Source organism: Grus americana, chromosome 3 (genome assembly GCF_028858705.1).
Source record: "Grus americana isolate bGruAme1 chromosome 3, bGruAme1.mat, whole genome shotgun sequence".
Taxonomy (NCBI): Eukaryota; Metazoa; Chordata; class Aves; order Gruiformes; family Gruidae; genus Grus; species Grus americana.
In genome coordinates, this window is record NC_072854.1 from 55,476,565 (window position 1) to 55,496,440 (window position 19,876).

Below are 19,876 nucleotides of genomic sequence, written 5' to 3' on the forward strand. Positions count from 1 at the left end.
ATGCATCAGAATTGAGTTGGGAGAAAAAGTACGACTTTAGAAGGTATTTTTATGATGAATGGGTAAATTCAGGCAAATTCATGGTCTTTTTCAACATACAGCATAGTACAGCTAAAATCCTTGATATGACATAGGGAAACAAAGATACATTAGATCTGTCTTACAGGAAACAGCAAAATGCTCGGCAAAATCCTGAAGAAGAAAGAGGCAGAAAGGAACTGAGTTATGAAGCACCTAAAGGAATTAAAAATGGCATAAAGCCAAAGAGGCTAAAGAGAGCTTCAGTGGAGATGCTCATAATAAAGAAAGGGCACGATCATTTAGAGGAGCCAAGATGATGTGATCAGAGCAAGAGCTGAGTTGAAGGCACCAAAGAGGAAGGTGGAAAGGGTGATGCCTTTTGAGCAGCAGAGATCTCAGCAATACCAGCCAGGAAATGATTTGGGCCAGGACAAGAGCTGTATATGACTGACAGAATGAGATTTAAGCTCAAAGTGGTAGGGGGGAAAATAGCAGATTTGAATGCACAGTAATTTGAAAAAGCAAGCAAGGAACTGAAAGTAAGCAAGAGTTTATATTTATGCCATGCCCAACATATGAAATTCATCAGCCTGGAAATCTCTTGGGTTTCTTTTGTTATCACGCAGTATTACTGGATTTTGGAGAAATGAAGTCCCGCTTTTTGAGTTCCAAAAAAATTTCACACAAGTTCCTCATTTCACATATGATTATTATGACCACCCCCAGCAAAGGACAAGGAAAAGAACACCAAGTCTTCTTAGGAAAGTACCCTGGCCTACAGTGGTAGATTGAAAACCCAACAGTGAAGAGGGTGTGTATTTATTCTGATCGCTTGCAACCTCTGGTCCAATGCACTATCCTTGGAAATGTTGACTCGTCTAGTTTAAGAATACTGCTGAGAACAAAACTACTAAGTACAACAAAGAAAACAGATATATTTAATCAGCATGACAAACCTCCCTGCAAGTTTTAAGTACAAGAGAAACATCTTACATTGTTCTATCACATCTGTTAACATGCCACTTACCCTGCCTTTGCAACACTGATGGTTTGCTGCTCCATCGCTTCATGGATACTGGTTCTGTCATGTTCTTTGATACTATTGAACTCATCAATGCAACAAAGGCCTCCATCTGCAAGCACCAGCGCTCCAGCTTCCAAGTTCCACTCCCCAAAGTCCTTCACAGCAGTCACCGTCAAACCTGAAGAATCAATTACCTCAGTCAGTCTTTTCCTTAAAATGCAGGAGTGCACTTGAGTGAAAGGAAGGGATCCAGTGCACTGGTTTGTGCCACGGACCGAAGGTGAAACAGCAGGTTAGCTCCACCACATACCTCTACCATGTAACTCACTTTAGACCTACCGGTAAGAAATCCCACTAGCGTTTGGCAGGTTAGCCTGGATGTGTGGAGCAGATTCTGTTAAGCTTCCCATGTTCGATAGTGACTTGTTTTAGGACTTTGTTAATTGAACAAAAGAGATTAGGGTAAAAAGACTAAATCTGCCAGATTAAATTGAAAATTAGGGCAAATGAAAGATCGCAAAATTATGGAATGGACCCATTCAGCTCCTCCTCCCCATCAACTACTAAAACAGACAAATATTTTGGAGCTGCAAAACAGTTTGGAAAAAAAAATATTATTTCAAGTGTCTTTTAACTTCTGGCCCCAGGAAGTGGAGACAAATTCTCACTTTAAGGCAATTACATTTCTTTATGAAGTTCTGGGCTCCTCTAAGCATTAAGCAAAACCGAATAACCAAAGATGCCCAAGGATGAAATGGGGGCGGGGGGGGGGGGGAAGTTCCCAGCAGGGACCAGTAAATCTACATATGATACAACACCGGGAGCATGGCAGGTCAGAAACTCTGCACAACTGTGAAAACAGCCACTCATTATCATGTATGTGCAGCTCCTTTCAAACCTTCTACTCCCTATTTCCCAGCTTCTCTATCTTTAGCCCTCCTTCACTCCAATGTTCAGCTCAAAATATCCTAGTAGATGACAAGCTGCAACCAGCCTAAAATCTCCTGGAATGCTGTGGCAAAATCTGCCCAAGAATACACCCCCAACCTCCCTTGGTTCAGGGAGGAGAGGCTGCTGAGGCCGCGTCATCGCTGCGCAGCCCAGCACAGTAGCCACTTGTTCCCAAACAGTCAGCAAAATGTTATTAGAAATATACGTTTCCTGATAACCTAATGTGTACGTCAGCTTGCTGTGAGGAATCTCCTCCATTGTGTCCAATCTTTCCTGATTTCCTGGACTCTGCACTGAACAATTTGGGCAGTCAATCATATAACAAAATTTAAAAAATCAAACTAACCTCTAGCCTTGTCAGACATGCGGAGAATGCTGTTAAAAAGTGGAGCGAGCAACAGATCGGATAAGTATCAGACAATGACATTTCTTCGGAAATACAAACTGAAAGTGTCATCAAACCTTGCACGTGCTTGGAGCTTAGTTGAAGCCCAAGGGCCTCCGTGCCTCAGCTCTCACTCACTGCAGGTTTGGCAGCACTCTGTTCCCACCAGCAGGGCTTGGCCTTTCCTCACAGGTGGTCAGATGGCTCCTACATGCCTTTCTGCTGGGCATATTCCACCCCATTCAAGGGCTGCCTGTAGACATTACTAGAGCCTGGCTGTGTACTTCTTTCCACACAGAATCTCCTCTGGTGGCAAGGGTACACATTTCCCTCCCCCCGCCCCCTCTCCCCCAAGCCATGAGCACTTTCTGTTCTCCCCAGCCCACACCCCGGCCTCAGGCACGTAAACTACAGCAGCAGGTCAGTCCTCCCTATCCCCTGTCTCTGGCAGCCACAAGATGGCTTCTTCTACCAGCCTCCTGCTGCCACACAAGATGGCCTCCTCTGGGCTTCCTGCTACTGCACAGGGATACACGTTGTTTCAGTTACCTAGGCCCTTCTTTACAAATACAGAAATGGGATGGCTTCTTTACACCACAGCTGTGTAGAAGACATGCTCCAATCCCTCCACAGCCCCTCTGATAGCAGACCTATCTAGCAGCAGCAAGATGGATCCATGGCAGAGTTCAGGGGTGTGTGGACAGCCTGTGCACACGTCAGACACCCAGCATCCCAAGAGCAAACCCCTTTATTCAGGGAGCACCCCAGTGAGCGAGGGACCAGCTGGGCTGTTACCCTGCCTCCTGGCACACTGCCTTTGGCCAAGAGGTCAGCGCCACGGGGCTGACCAGGTCAGAGCAGCTCCCCTGTGGGGTCGGCCTCTTCCATGCTGATGGCCCCCATGCAGCCCCCCCAGCCCTGAGCCGGGGTGGCTGTGGCCCTGGCCCCCGGGACCCCATCAGCACCCAGCCCCAGTGAAACCAGCTCACTGCATCACCCCGGCCACCTTTGGGCACAGAAAAGGATAAAAAAAAAGCCTTAAACCCCCCCATAAACCCACAACAACCCCACGACACATGGCAGAGCCCCACAGGCGAGGACGGGCGAAGCCTACTAGCGCCGGGAGCATAGCAGGGGCCGAAGCCTCGGCTGTGCTCCCACCCGCCCCGGCTCCGCCCGGCTGTGCTCGGCCCCGCCCCGCCCGGCGCGGCCGTTGGCAGGCCGTTTCCGCCGCGCGGGGGCGCCGCTGCGAGGCGCCGGGGGCCGAGCGGGAGCGGCGGAGCCCATCTTGGTGCCGCTCGGCGGCCGTGCTCGGGGAGGAGGGCCCTAGCCCGGCGTGCGGCCAATCCGGGCGGGCGCTGGCGGCGAGCAGGGCAGAATGGGCTGTAGTTTAGTGAAATAGGAAAGCTGCAAACAGTGTGGAGTGTTCCTGGTGTAAATAAAAGGGGGAAAAAAAAGTTTCTCCAAGTCGCAGCTCTGCAGCCTCGCTCAGACACTGGCACGGGGGTTTGTGCGTTGCAAAAAACCAACACACTGGACTTTATTGTGCTGCGTTAACACGTTCTTCCTATTGTTTGTGTTTTTTTCAAAATATGGCAAAGGTTCAGGTGAACAATGTAGTGGTGTTGGATAATCCTTCTCCTTTCTACAATCCTTTCCAATTCGAAATCACATTTGAGTGCATAGAGGACCTGTCGGAAGGTGAGTAGATTTTTTCCCGATACGAATTTTGTAACCCCGGGCTCTTAGTTTCAGGGGTTTTAAGGCTTAAACTTTGCACAGGCCTGCTCTTACAATTTAACAGTTTCTCCTTCACCGCATCGCCGTGCCGAGGTGAAGGGATGTGCTCGCCGGCGCCCGAGCCCCCGGCGGAAAACCGCTCTCGCCGAGCCCGGCGGGGAAAGTTGGCGGCGTTCGCCTGCCCTGGCCGCCGAACCGGGGCCGCTTCTCCCCGCCGCGCCGCGCCATCGGCGAGGCGAGCTTCAAGTTGCGAGGAACTTGTTTGAGTGGTGGTAGCCATGTTGCCAGCTTTGTGTGTGCGTGGGGGGGAGCGCGAGAGCGAGAGGGTTAACCGGGCTCGGCTGCCGCGCATCCCCGCGCCCGCGGGGAGAGGGGCTGTTGCGCGGCCGGCGCCCCTACGCCCAGGCGTTACTCGGAGCGCGGAAAACGTTCCGGAGCGAGCGTTTTGTTGGCCTCGTGCTCCATTTTAATACTTAATTTTTATTTATTTTTTTTTTTTTAAATCGCTGTGGGAGGCAGAGGCAGGCGGGCGGGCTCGTCCCCGGGTACCGGTAGCCGGCTGCTGTGGCGGGTACGCGAGGCCGGCGGCGCGGCACCGTACGGTACGTTACGTTGGCTGCGGGAGCCCTGCCGGTGGGGGAGGGGGCCGGCCGCCAGCCACTATTTTTGGAAGTCACTCGAAAGTTACCGGCTGCCGCCAGAGGGGGGGGCGGCCCCGGCGGCGCCGCCCTGCAGCGGCGCCGCCCTGCAGCCGCCCCGCGGAGACCCCTCCGCCGAGTTTGGGGCGCCGGCTGTGCTCCCCGCCGAGGGGCGCGCTGCGCCGGCGGCGGGCTCCCGCCTTCCCCTCAGCCGGGCGGGCCGCGAACCGCCTTCGCCTCGGCGGTGCTCCGCAGCGCCGCCCGTCGGGTCGCCGACAGGCTGTGTCGCGGCTCTCCGCGGGAGTCGCCCCGAGAGGCCGCGCGTCGCCCCTCGGGCGGGAGTTTTGAACGCCGCGGCTCAGGGCGAGGAAGGCGGCGGGCTGGGAGAGGAAACGAGGCGCTCCTGCCCGCCGGCAGCGCGGGCGGTGCGAATGAGCTGCCGCCGCTCCGGGAGGAGAAGGCCGCTGGGCTGGGGCTGCCTGTGAGCGGGAGAGGACAGCCGCCTGGCCGCCGGTGGGGTCCTGGCCCCGACGGAGACCAGCGCCGCCTGCTCGCCAGGGAGCCCCAGCGGCCCGAGGGACGGTAAAAGGGAACCCGGGGTCGGTGGGTGACAACGCCTGCAGGCTCTCTGTGCCTGCGGTTAAATTTGCCTCACCCCGCCTGCTCCTGCAGCCGTTTTTACTTGTGTGTGCCGGCGGCCTGGTGACAGCGCGCTCGGCGCGGGCGGCTGGGCTCGCGCTACTCCGCCGCCGCTGGGAGGGACGGTCGCGCTGGCGGGAACTTCAGAGGAAGTCTCGTCTGAGCCTGGGGTTTCCTCTAGGCCTCTGCCGCTACTCTCCTGCCCTCTTACAACTGACCGACGCCTTAGCTGCAGCTACCTGTAGCAGGATGCGTGCCATGCCCATCTCCAGGTTGCTGACTGGATGTCTCTGGTCAGTCTGGCCTCAGCTGAGATACACACAGCATCAGACCCCTCGATGGCAACTGCTGTAGCAGGTGGCAGTGCCTGTCGTAGGGGATTGGCGCATGGTGTTACGCTTTTCCTTCCAGTGCTGTTTTCTCCTCAGCTAGTCCTGTGCACCACTGATCTTAAAATTAAATTCATGAAGTCCAGGCTTTTTTTTTTTTTTAAAGCTGTTATTCTGTATCAAGATACCCAAACAGCATTTGGATCAACCTATCAAATGCATAATTTAAAACTTACTTTTTAAAAGTCCATTTTTCAGTACTAAATACTAATGGTTTAGAATGAACTTTATACCATTTTCTTAGAATAATGGCACATGACAGTGTGATAATCTTAAGTAGTTTAGCCTAAAAGTCTTTTTGCAAGCTGTAACTTGCACTCAGATGCTGACAGAAGAGGTCCTTAATTGTCCTGGATGAGTAGCCTGCAGTACTGGCAGTAGCTAGTACTACATGCTTACAAGGTAAATAAAACCTCTGATACAATACCTGGCCAGTTGTGCTGTGCTATACAAAGGAGTAAAATCCCTTCCTGAGCCCTGTTAGTTATGTTACTTAAACCCCCAATACCCGCATTGTTAAACACAAAAGCGAGAAGAATTCATTAATCAGGAAAGTGAGTTGCAATCCTAAAGCAGCCAAGTTCTGTTAAAGTGCTAAGTTTTTTTTTTCCTATGCTTAAATACCATTCCTGCATCAAGAAACCATAATGTAGACATTTGGATTTTGCAGAACATAGTAATAAAATAAATGTAATATGGTACAGGTTTGTGTTTTTGCATAGACAATCGGGGCATTGTTCTTAAGGGGAAAAAAATAGCATATATACCACGTAAGTTTTTAAGGTACAGTTTTGAAGCAACAGTTTCATTTAAAAAAAAAGGAAAAAAAGACTTAGTCATAGTTTTCTGTAATGGTGATCTTTTTCCCCTCTTGTTTAAAAAAAGAAAAACCTGTCTTTTAAGATTAGTTCTATACATGTATTTATGCATTGTGATTTTGAATCAAAAAGTGAAAGTGAAGACCTAATGTGTGGTCATTTGCAGTTTCAACTTTCAAACACCTGTATGAGTTAGAAAAACCTGAATTGTAAGAAAAGTTTGATTTTGGTGCATTACTTTAAGAAGCAAAATGCTACATTTACTTCCCCCCCCCCCCCCCCCCCCGTAATTATATTTCAGGATGCAGATAAAATCCAAGCACCAATATCTTCAATGAGAATATGATCTACTCATGCTATCACAATTTTACATACCTGTCAGGTTGCACAAGTTACATGTGAAGGAATGGGGACATACAGTTAGTGTGCCTAAGGCTTAAACAATAGGTTTTCTTGTTCAATTAACTACCTTCCATGATCTGAATAAGCTGTGAGGTGTATATGTGGAAGGTGGGAGTTTCTTTCTGGGAGGTGAGTCAGTATTCAAGGCATGCAGTGTGTTATAGGCATATAGAGGCGTTATCCCTGTGCTGAAGCCATTCTGACAAGCTTTGAAAAAAATGCTGAACATAGCTCCCAACAAGTAAATGTGCCCCGTCCTCTGTATAAAATTTGAAAATTAACCTGACTATGAAAATAGAGGGATTCCTGCAGTACCAAATGACTGGAAAGAGATGGTGGGATGGTCTGGTTCAGGAGGACTGGGGCAGGCATCGATACATCCCCCCTGTGAAGACAGGTCCTTGTTATTTTAGGCCTGTTGCCAAAGAAGTGATTTTAGGCTACACAAAACTGCAGACAGGCAAGAGTGGAAGACCCTTAACTGTAATGATAATTAATGTTTGGATTTTTTTACTTTTGTTTTGCTATAGATTTGGAATGGAAAATAATCTACGTGGGTTCAGCTGAAAGTGAAGAGTACGATCAGGTGTTAGACTCTGTTTTAGTAGGACCTGTTCCAGCAGGCAGACACATGTTTGTATTTCAGGTAAGTTTGATTTAACTGTTTCTTAAGGGGTTGTGTTAGTTTGTTTAAAGATGACTGTATCAAACTAAGAGGCACTTGAAAAATAATGTTAAACTAGAAAAATATTTCCATCAGCTCTTCAGGTATGATATACCTTCCTTTAAAGTCTGTTGATGAGCTGATATTTCTTGCCCCTGATATTTCCAAGGTAGTATTTTCACTTGTGGTATTGATAATTAGTGATACGAGCACTGTTCCCGTAGCTACTGATAATTTTGACCAGTCTAGTTTATAAATATATTCTAGGTCTCTCAGTAATCAAGAGTGCCAGTTACCTGGTTTACACTAGCACCGTCAGGTTTAACTCTACTGCAGTCAGTGGCAGTTTCAGACCATTGGGAGCACTAGGTTAATGTAGACAACATCTTTAGAAGATTAGGCCAACAAATTCATTGTAAAACCCTGCCAGAACAGTCAAGTTTATTTCTGTTTGGCAGGATAAATGTTCAACTGTGATGTTTGGCTAAGCATGATAAATCTCAAAAAAATACAGTGATTTGTAAAATAAGACAGAATTTCAGTGGTAGACAGCAGGCATTTGGGTCACAAGTGTGTAGATCAAGACTGTCCAACAAACTCTGGAGCATGTGACAGTCCTATAAAATACTGCTGTTAAAGTCAAAAGTTAGTAAGAAGGAATAATGAAGGGAAAGAAATCAGGGAAAGAACAGCACCAAGATGGCTTTCTAGCCTATTCTGGTTTCCATCTTAAGTGAGCGAGAAGGGGGAAAAAACCCTAAAGCAAAGTTGCCTAAATTCTTAGGGAAGTTGTTTTGGTTTTGATGGGTTTTTTATCAAAACTATGATTTAGTTCACTTTTTTATCAAATATTAGTATTTGTCTTGTAAACTGAGAGTAAAATTCATCAGCATAAAAATCGGATTGAAACTGAGTATGGCTTTTGTATAAGAACCGTGCTACTTTTCCAAAGAGTATAAATGGTCTTAGCTATTTAATGGCAAATGCATGCTGGAGTATAAGCATTAAAAAAAAAAAAAAAGCTGGTAATGAATACACTTTCTTATTTCTCACAATTACTGTAACTATTTTAAAATAACAATTGTGAGGCATCTTGATTAATCTTTTAAGTTCCTACAAGACAGGCTAAAGGAATAGGATTAGGCTGGAGGTTACATTTGTCAACCACATATGTGCAAATCCGTCTTGAAACATTTCTGTTTGGTTTTGGAGCTGGGCCTAATTTTTCCACATGACAAATAAAGCAGTTCTTCCATTATCAAGCTATTATAGCTTATGGCATTAATTGGTCAGAAATAGGTGATCCTCTATTGCTCTCAATGGAGCTACCTTGTAGCACTGTAGCCAGAGAAATCAGCTGGTGTTTACGTTTCTAATTTAAAAGATGGACTCTTCTCAATTAAGTTACAAAGATTCATTGTTGACCGTGATGGGAAGTAGCAGGAGGCAGGTGCCTGAAAAGGCATGTTTGGGCTGTATGATTAGGAAGGCCTTGAAAATGAAATTTACTGGTCTTTCAGTTTCTATGGGATGGAATTGTATTCCAGTCATAACTGACACTGCAGCTAAATTAGGAATAGGTATGTAGATGTTTTGCTCAGATTAGAATAGGTCCTGTAAGAGAGTCAGTACTCCTGTGTTATAATAAATAATCCCTTTTATTTCTTATGGAAGTACTATTGGTCTAAGTATATTAGACTTCAAAAGCACTGGATTTCAGGTGAGGGTAGGACTCGGCTAATGTGTATACAGGAGACCACCAAAACCTCAAGTGCTTCAATAAGCCTTCGCTAATGACCGAAGCTATTTTATTCACCAAACTGAAGCAGCCTGGGAGATGGGGAAAATGACAGAATGGGGCAAAGCAGAGAACTGCAGGAGGTGTATAATACAAACAAAAGAGATTATGTTCACTAGGGACAGCACAGGGAAAGGACCTTTGCGGAGGGGTATAAAATTTTCACCTAATAATATGCTGTAGATTTTTCTACATAGGAAAATGGCTGAAACAGCAACTAAAATGGAGAACCACACAGATGAAATACCAAGGGTGATAAAACTACCTTTGTCAAAAAGAAGCCATGTATCAGGTTGGGAAGTCAGCCTTACCTACAGAAAGATGAAAACTATTGTGCTTTTCAGATTTATGCAACCAGCTTTTTTCTTTTTTTCTTTTTTAAATCTAAAAATATTTCAATATTAAAGGCCCACAGCTTGGCCTACTTGGTTCTAAATACCAAGATAGAAGTAGTGAAACCTGATTCCTTCTCTCTGTGCACTTGGGGATTTGTGATAAATTTACAGAAAGTTCTTTTTGGGAATATAAGTACATAAATAATTTACTATCTTTAAGTGGGGATATGACCTTACGCTAACTTAGCTCATCTGGAGTAACAGCTATGTGAATAAACGTATAATGTGAAAAAGCAAGATAATTCAGGACAATGTATACACTGAGTGATTTCATAAAATTTTTAAGTATTTTCTAGCATAAAAATAGCATATAAAGACAGTGATTTTTATGCAGAAGTTAATCCTACTGCCTCTTTTTGCCTACCAAAATATCTGTTTGCTGCTCACTTAACACTTGGTCATGGCATGCTCTTTTTTCTCTGCCTATATATGATCATGTGTTTCCCAGGCAATTAAGAGGTTTGACATCCAAGGCAAGAAGTCCAAAATTTGAGAAGAGAACAGTTTTTTAAACAGTGTTCAGTGTCTTTTCCACCTAGCAAAACAATACTGGAGAGTTAAGTAGGATTAAACTAGTATTTCCTTGGGTTCCCAACTTTATCATAGGATATTGCAGAGCACAAAATGACAGTGGGAGCCTGGAAGAACTAAAATACCACATTAGGGTGTGAGTTGAGTTTCATAGGGGGTTAAATGGAACAGTGTCCTTTTGCAGTATACATTATTCTATAACTGCCCATTTAAAGTAATCAAATGGTCCTGGGCACTGTAAGAACAAGACTACTGAATTAAAGTAGTGGTTTTGTCTGTATTGGCAATTCTTGTCATTTCTTCAAGCTTCTACACTTGCCCTATTCCTTGGTCATCTTTGCCATTCCCCCATGCAAGCTGTGAAGCCATTTGGTCATTTTCTGTTCCCTTCAGGGCTGGAGAAAGTTGTGTTCTATCTGATTCCCTGGTTGCTTCTCCTCCCCCTGGTGTATTTGTACCTGAGAGGTCTGACTCATTTAATTCTTCTGCAAAGTGCCTACAGCTTCTTATAAAAAGCTAGACTGGTTTGAAGGCTTAGAATTGAAGTAGCAAAGAGCAGACGCCAATGATGCATGACCACTAGCTCCCAAATTTCAGTGCTGGAGCATATAAATACTATAGAAAAATAGGGATGAGAGGGACAGCAGGAATTAATGCCATTCCTCCTCTGTCCTAAGGCAAGATTTGTTACACCTGAACCACTCTAACATACATTGTTAATACCAATTGTACTTGCAACACAAGCGTTCATTCTTGGCTTCAGATCTTCGTGTAAAATTGTAAATACAAAACTGTTTCATTTATGCTTAGATTGCTGTTACTTTGAGGCATCACATTTTATCAATAAATGTGTAGTTAGGAAGCATTTTAAGGCACTGATGTGAGCCACATTTTATGAAGCAAATTTTATTGATTATTAATAACTGCAGAGCCACAGTAAGTAAGGATGTTGAAGAAGATTGTAAGAGTTGCCTATTAATTAGGATTGCATCCCGGTCAGAAATATGTCAGATGTTTTAGAGCAATGATGCATTTAACTGCATACATTTTAACAAACGTCAGCATGTGGAAGGAGGCAAAAGAGAGAATAATTCATTCCTTTCCTAGAAATCTGTGGGACAGCTCCAACCACACTGTACCCTATGCCTGCTCTTGCTAAAGTATAAATTGCAGTCTGTATTTTTAAGGGTTTAGTCTTGTTAAAACCACACATACGGACCAATTTAACCTCAGAGGTACCAAAAAAAAAATAAAAATCTCTACTAAACTATCAAGATGGGCTGGATAACAACGGTGCTGTAGAATTGGAGGGATGTTAGTACACTTGCTCAAACAACAGTTCAGCTGATCGTGTACTTAAAAGCAGTTTTGGATCAAAGCTGTCTAATGTCCCGTAAGAAATGTCAGCACACAATATTACTGTATTGTAAGTAATTCTGTTTCTAGAGGATAGTGTCCTAAATTCAGGGTTGATGATGTTGTGAAACCAGGTATATATTCTGGTGAACTTGAAGAATGATTTTTAAATACAGTCACTACTTAGCTGCTAAGACATACTACTTAACATTCTCATGCTAGATAATCATATGGTATAAATTTTATTTTAATCTGGTTTTCTCTTTCACATTTAGGCTGATGCACCTAACCCAGGGCTTATTCCAGATGCAGATGCAGTAGGTGTAACAGTTGTGCTAATTACATGCACCTATCGAGGTCAAGAATTTATTAGAGTCGGCTACTATGTAAACAATGAATATACCGAAACAGAACTGAGAGAGAACCCACCAGTAAAGCCAGATTTTTCTAAGGTAAGGCCTGTTTTGTTCTAGTCCTATATCAAAGGTATCCTTATAGAAGGAGGTTTTTAAGAAACAAAACCAAACCCCAAGTCATTCTATGAAGTGGAATGGAACGAGGCATCAAATAATAGAAAAGACTTGTGGGGATAAACTACAAGTGCTATGTAGTTGCCATAAATTTGGAGAATATTGAGAAACCTGCAACAGTTTCCACCAGCTTGAAGCCTTGGCTGGACTTCGTTATTATTTTACACTGTGTGAAATGAACTGTTGTGTTCCTTCTACCTGTACCACTGTTGACAAAGTGGCTCTGTTCTTCAGAAAAAAAGAATAATGTTTTTTTCTAGGACAGTTGGCCTGGAACTAAGTTTTATGTATTAATTTAATGCAGTCATTATCCAGCTGTTCTAATGTTAAGAGTGGCAGATTCTGCAAAACAGTAACAAACAACCTGAAGAACAAATTATGTATAAAATGAGAGAAGATGGCTAACCTGGTAAGAGCAGGTCAGATGATTATCTGATCAATGGACAACTTGACCAAGGAAGTATACAGGTTTGGGGGAAAAAAAATATTCTTCATGGTAAAAATTAAACTAGGACTAGCATTAAACAATGATGTGAAATAGAATTATTTGGAACCTAAAACCTTGAGGAAAATTATCAAATAAACATCAAAAACTAGCAAAGTCTTGTGAAATACTCTACCCGACAGGCTCTGTACAAATGAACTGTGCAGCATCTGGATTCATTTTCATGGAAGTTTTTGCGGACTTGGGCTTTCTCTTTATGAAAGCTGATGTACATGTGTACACACTTATGTTCCAAAGTTGTGCGATGGTGAAAATTTTGTTATTTCTGAAGCTTGCATGAATTATATTACTGGATATATGAAGAAATGAATGGGATGATGCATGTACTGTAATGACTAGTACAGAGATAATCCCCATAGTCCCTGAAACTCACCTTCAAATGTAACTAAACTGAATTGGTATGTAAATTGGTTTTTAAAAGTCGCTAATGATTTTCTATGCTTAACTTAAATTTCAGGGATTGGATGCTCAGTATGTTCTTAAATTACTTTTAATTTTGAAGATTCTTAAACTTATAATCTGTTTCTTTTTTCATACTTATTAGTTATTTTGGGTGTGAATGCCAGAATGTTGACTTCCTTTAAGCACTTGAACTTAGAAATGCCTAGAACTACTTGTCTTAATTCTCTGATTTGCTTATGTATAAAGCTAGCTTTGCTTCTATGAAAAAGAGCAAAAACTATCATGTGTTTGTATAGAAGTCCTTAATGTGACTTTGGGATAGAACTTAAACATACAAGCAGAATAGAAGGTTATTAAACATATTTAATTGTAACTGATGAGTAATAGACCCTACTAGGTTCAAAAAAAGAAATGGTCTTGTTAGTTTGCCTAAAAATATTTAATGAGAGTGCACTTCCTTGGGGCATAAAATCAGTGTTACTACCAAAGCAAACTTTTCCTGTGATCAGTCTTAACTTTCATAATGAATGGCCAATGGTAGTAAGTTGCCATCCTCCAAAGTTAAGTATCTTGAAAATGGTAAAAGATTAAGAGAAAGAATTTTCTTTTTTTTTGCTGCATACATAAACAAATACAACTTCCTTTCAAAGGAAAATGAAGGCCAGCCATGAGAATAAAATATATGACTAATGTCTAGGCATGTCCACTGCCACAATATTAATATCCTCCAAATCTAAGTAAGGTTATTACTTTAAAACTTTAGTAGACAGATTGATTTCACTAACTGAATTTTAATCTAAAGCATGATACTTTAATTTAAGGAAAGGTTGTATTCTTAAATGAAGACAGACAGTTGATGGAATTGATACAATTATTGCAAACACCATAAAGTTGATGCAAAATTTTACGAAGTATTGTGGTTTGCATAATCTTTGTCAGGGTACTCATTTGATTGGCTAAAATAATAAACACTTGCACTTTACTTGCAGAGTTCTCATACAGCCTTGAACTCACGGAACAGTTAAAAACATGCTCTCAAGAAAGCGGCTGTTTCACTGAGTAGGATATTAAAAGTAAATGAATGAGTGGTGTGTTTCTGTAAACATGTTTCTGATCTGTAGATAGTACCTATAGATTCACATTTATATGAATTACCTTTTTAAACAAAGTGTTTTACTGTTTAGGCTATGGGGAGTAAAAGGAAAAAAGTCTATGTGCACATGAACTCCAGTTTGAGATGTACACATTACATAATCCATATATTTTCTTCTCTCCCAGCTTCAAAGGAATATTTTGGCATCTAATCCCAGAGTCACACGATTCCACATTAATTGGGAGGACAACACTGAAAAACTGGAAGATGCAGAGAGCAGTAACCCAAATCTACAGTCACTGCTTTCTACAGATGCATTACCTTCAGCATCAAAGGGGTGGTCAACATCAGAAAATTCACTAAATGTTATGTTAGAATCTCATATGGACTGCATGTGACTAACCACCATCATTTTGGTACTGTACATGTGTTAAACTGTAAAAACAACCAGAACTATTTCCCTCAAATTCCATAAGTACATAGTTGACAAGCAATGTGAAGAACTTGTTTTAAAACATCCTGTAGAAAGTTTATAAAAAAAAAAAACCCAAAAAACCCAAAAAACCAGTATTTGAGCAAATTGTGGAATATAAATACAACTATTTTTAAGTATTTGCCTTTTTTCTCTAATGTGTTATTCTATGTGGTCTAAACCAAACCTGATTAAAGTATACATATTCTCCCCCTGCCCTTTACTTTGTAAGCACTATTAAAAGTTAAAAAACTGAAAGTTAAAACATTCAGACGAAATGAAGGAATAATGCCATGTCCTCATCTCTGATATCTAGATTGCCAAATATAAAGTGCCCTTTAATAGCAGCTTAAGAACAAAACTGTCATTAGATGAAATGCAAAGAAAAAAGTATCTCATACAAAAAAAAAAAATCCAAAAATGTCCTCTTGCTGTGAAAGCAGGCAACATAGTATAATTTTAAGTGCAAGCTTCTTTTCCTTTCAAGGCACATACTTGTTACTTAAAGCATGCAATTTGAGATCTACCATCTGCTATCTTGGATTTTAGTTTGGGGTTTTTTTGTTTGTTTTTTTTTTTAATCTGCTGCTGTTTAGTCAAACTGGTTTGTTAAGGACAATGTTTCATGTGAGTTGGGTGGGTATCTCAGCAGAAAACCCTTTTTTAGCCACCCTAATAGCACACACAATTGGTTAGAAGGACTCAAGCAATTACTAGAAAACTTAAGCATCAAAAGGAATAGCATGCGTATCCAAAAAATGCTCTTCTGCAGGATTATTATGTACATCTGCTGGGTTGGTACGTTTATTTTCAGGTATGCTTTATTTTTGTAGTCTTTTTAACTAGTAATAAGGAGTTTAGATTCTTTATTTGTTTTTTGAAACATCTGGAATTTAAAACTTGTCTGTTTTCTCTGTACCCTTTAAGACAATTCTGTGCACTGGTATAAATCAAGATTCAAACCCTGTTGTGGCAGGCATGACACACTCAAGAATACATTGCGTGCCCTGAAGCTCTTGCACTGAGACATCCCTACTACCTGTGGTATCTTCGAAGATAAAAAGAACTAGGCAGTAAATTGTAAACACTTAGGACATTATTATGACACTAACAATTGAGTTATTCCTTCCAACCCTCATCAGCCTTATATGTTTACTGTGACTATATGTGCATTTAAAGTTGTAATCTGTCATGTCAGATTACAAGAATATAGTTCTGCTAGTTACTGGTAACTGCTCAAACTGTGAACCCTTGTAGGTTCCAGGCCCTTAAAAAAAAAAAAAGGTAAATTTCATGATGACTGACAGTGTAGCTCTGAATAAAAATAGAGCACTTAGTCTTCTCTTTCTGCAGTCTCTAATAGTGATGAAGATGTCCCAAGCATTTAGCACTGCTGTCTTACCACATTATTAGTGAAATTGTCTTCATTTCTAATGTGTATTTTTTAAATCCAGAAGGAATGTACATTCATGTGTTTCTTTCTTGTATGGAAACTCTACAGTACATACGGTAGCTGAATGAATTAATGAAATCCATTAATATTTGGAACCCTAATTCTAATGTGTGCTCTTGAAAAGCTCTCTGTAATTTTTTAAAATGATGATTAGCAATTTAAAAATATTAACACTAATATCTGTATGACTTGACACAAAGAACTGGTCCCCCAAAGCAGCAGTTGCTTCATTTGAGGGCTGAAGTTATGTGAACTTTTAAGAAAGATCTTTTGATTTTTAATTATACTGCAACTTCAAGGGCTACAGTGACACTTTGAGATTTTTTTTCATGCACTTTATTGTTCTATTTATAAATTAAGATCTCTCTTAAATGTAAGCACATAAATAACTTAATCATCTGCTGAAAGACGGGCAGGCTAATGAAGTCTGCCTTGAGCTAAGGCTACCATAATAGTATTTTAAACCCTTGCACTTATTGAAGATTCAAATGAAAACATGATCAAGTACAAGCTGTAACAGGAATCCATCCATCAGCAGCATGAAGGCTTCTTAGAAGCACATGCCACAAAGCGATGGAATCAAACTGTGTTACTGCTATTACGGAATCAACTACAAAATACAGACAGCAAAACTACATCACCCAGCAAACCAATTGATTTAGAGAAATCAGAAAGATTGTTCTGTTTAGGGAGGGAAAAAAGTCAACTGCGCATGTGAACTCAAGTGCAATAAACTTCAAGCTAGACTGAGTGGCATGATGCTGCAGCAGAATTTTGCACCACCTTACCGGACACACTAACACATCCTAGATACAGCTGACCCACCAATTAAAGGAAAAAGAATAACCCTACTGTGCTTGGTGAAAACTGGAGAACAACCACCCTAACCCCTGAGAGCACCTCATGATCTTTGCAAGAGAAGTGGGCTTTCTACGCTTTTTGAGAGACTGGATGCCTCTCAGGTTTTCTACAACTTTGTCCATATCTTAGCAATCCATACACACTTCTGAATATCACATTTCCTGGCAAAATCACATTCCAGAGACACAAAATTTGAGAAACTAAATTCCAGTACTCCAGAGGCTTCAGGTCTGATCATCAGGCAACACCACAGCACAAACTTAGTGGTACTGAAAGATACAGTGCATATAAGGCATCTCTGTAAAGACTTGTCTCTGATCTCTGAAAGTTTTGAAACAAGAGGGCTGTACACACGACATATAGACAGCTAGTGCAGGCAGCACAGCATTACAATTTCAAGGTTGAAGATGAGTGCACTTTTCCACAAACCTCCACTTGCAGAGACCACTATGATGCAAGAGAATGCTACAGATTCTATTGACAGAGCTGGTGATGCATCTCACTGTGGTTTTACCTCAGCTAGACAGACTTGATTCCATTAGAAGACTGTCATAATGCTTATCAGAGGTTATTCACGTACAAAGAAGTAAACGGATCAGACAAGGTAACATTAGGGATGAAAAACACAGGTGGGGTTTTTTGTCTAGCTTGAAAAAAAACTTGTCCATCTTACAATCATTGCAATTTATTCATGTGTCACATTCAGTCTGAATTACTACAACACTCTTGAGTTTGAAGGGGTCAAAAAGGCTCCAGCTCCATCACAATGGAGGCTGGTGAAATTTAACCTCTCCAGTAGCTCCACAGAGCTCCACTGAAAAAGCCAACCCTTACTGCCAATCCTCAAGACTGCAGCAACTCAGAACTTTGCTACAACAACCACAGTAGCTTAGTTTATAGCTCGCCAGACAATCTGTATTCTTGAGATGTGAGTGACAAAATCACAAGGACAAATCTGATGATCTGACAGTCTGGTACTTGCCTTTGTAGTACCTCAACTGCTGATTTTCTGGAAGTCAGCTCAGACTGGAGGCTAGCCACTTGCAGCTGTACAAAGATTCTCCACTGCTATCTGAAAATGGTGATAGGGAAGAAAAAGAAAAAAAAAAACCCCAAACCCAAAATACCTTATGCATGTACACTCCCAACACATCCTTATTTACCAGAGACAGAAAAAGAGAAAAGTTAACTAAATCTTGTGGCTCCTGTCTGGGCAGCTGCGTACTTACTTAACTACCCTACCCCTTATCCATAGCACAGTGGTCTGCAAGCGTGCAGATTCTCTTTTTTTTTTTTTTTGAGAGCTGCAGAAGTTTGGTCGGGAGATGATGGGTTAGTTGTTCCTGTTGTTGCTAGCTGGAGAGCTCTGCTCAGTGCCAGCTGGGAAGATGCAACAAAACTGACTGCCTACAGGCAGGCAGTGTCGGGAGGACTACTCATGCTTGGCCTTCCCATTTGTATTTATGTTTCCAGTTAAAGAGCTGGTCTTGTAGTGTCTGATAGGAGAACTGGGCTGCAGAAGACAGGTAGAGGGATTTTTTCTTGATTTTTGGTCTAGGCAAAGAAGAATGTCTAAGGAAGAAGAGCCAGCTGAAGTCACCAAGGAGGCTTTGTTAAAGGCAAACCCCAGGTTTGTATCTGGAATCTAGAAAGCAAAGGCCCTTTCAGGAAGGTATGGAGGGAGGATACACTTCAACATTTCCAACTTACTTTGGTAATGCTAGCTTGGAGGCATGGCTGGGTGGGTACTCATTGTCCATGGCACCAGGGATGTGACTGGCCTTCCAGCAGAGAAAATCAGAGGAAGGAGGTGTGCGTGCTGCAAAAGGGCTATACCAGATGTAAGAGACAACAGCTAAGTCTTATTAAGAACTGGCTGAAATGTCAGGAACTTTTAAGGAGTTCTTGGAGCTCCCTCCAAACCACCCCTGGGCCACGAGATAAGGAGGCCTACCTTCCAACATAAGGAAGTCCTCCAGTTTGTCCTATCTCACTAGAAAGGTGTGGCAGACCTACACTGATAGAAGCTGGGAAGAAGCAGGGGCTTTATGGTATGTTCAAGGGAATCCTGAAGACATAGGTTATTCATCCAAAAATCAACTGCTTGAAATGCCTGCCATTTCAACAGCAGGACAAAAAAGTCTGATGAAGGCCTGCCTGGACGTATTGTGTCAGAAGCATGTAAGACCTGAAACCTCCAGCCAACATGACGAAGATGTTGCTCCTGCAGTATTTCCTGTCCATCCTAACTACAGATCTTCAGATATAGATGTATGAACAGGCCAAAATTTCTGAAGACGTATCTTTTGCATGCAGGTAGTCAAGGTAAACTCTGTCTCAGGACAAAGCCATCTTGGAGCAACATTACTGAGAGAAAATTAAGGGAATTTAAGGATCTGCAAGAGATGAGCTGTTGTTACAGATGTGGCATATCTCTTGAGGTTTGATCACAACTTCAACATTCATTCCTTCAAGAAGTCTAGCAGACTTCCCACAGAGTTAAGCCCTCTTCAACTTGAGGCCCAACTGTTTGAGGAACAGCCAATGAAGTGATGCTCTCAGGAAAATATTTTCAAGGTACATGCTGATAGAAAATACTTCAAGTTCATATACAATTATGAATATTCAGGAAAACGATGAAGAATCCTGTGGTAGAAGTGAAGATCCAAAGAGTGGCCTAAAGGCTGCATATCTGTTAATAACCTGATCAGGGCCAGGGTATGGATCCACAGTAGTAAATTGTTGGCATGTTCCCTGGCACTGCCTTGGCCTCTATCAACTCTGGAATGCCCAGGGACAGTTTGGGGAT

General features: G+C 42.3%; 2 protein-coding genes across 2 annotated transcripts in view; one reads left to right on the plus strand and one right to left on the minus strand.

The window, feature by feature from the left end:
• MCM9 (minichromosome maintenance 9 homologous recombination repair factor) overlaps positions 1–19,876 on the minus strand; it is a 50,929-nt gene that overhangs the window by 14,232 nt on the left and 16,821 nt on the right. Inside the window, exon 8 of the mRNA XM_054819552.1 lies at positions 1,049–1,223. Within this exon, the coding sequence (XP_054675527.1) occupies positions 1,049–1,223 (175 nt within the window). The remainder of the gene's footprint in view (positions 1–1,048; positions 1,224–19,876) is intronic.
• On the plus strand, positions 3,711–14,961 carry ASF1A (anti-silencing function 1A histone chaperone). Its single transcript, XM_054819553.1, has 4 exons — positions 3,711–4,082; positions 7,538–7,653; positions 12,027–12,203; positions 14,467–14,961. The coding sequence occupies exons 1-4, from the start codon at positions 3,974–3,976 to the stop codon at positions 14,677–14,679; spliced, it is 615 nt and encodes a 204-aa protein (XP_054675528.1). The 5' UTR covers positions 3,711–3,973; the 3' UTR covers positions 14,680–14,961.

Bases quoted from the DNA above. Each gene is read 5' to 3' on its own strand.
- ASF1A (XM_054819553.1), top strand. From the start codon at position 3,974: ATGGCAAAGGTTCAGGTGAACAATGTAGTGGTGTTGGATAATCCTTCT. The intron at 7,654-12,026 runs GTAAGTTTGATT...TTTCACATTTAG, and splicing joins GACACATGTTTGTATTTCAG to GCTGATGCACCTAACCCAGG. The intron at 12,204-14,466 runs GTAAGGCCTGTT...CTTCTCTCCCAG, and splicing joins TAAAGCCAGATTTTTCTAAG to CTTCAAAGGAATATTTTGGC.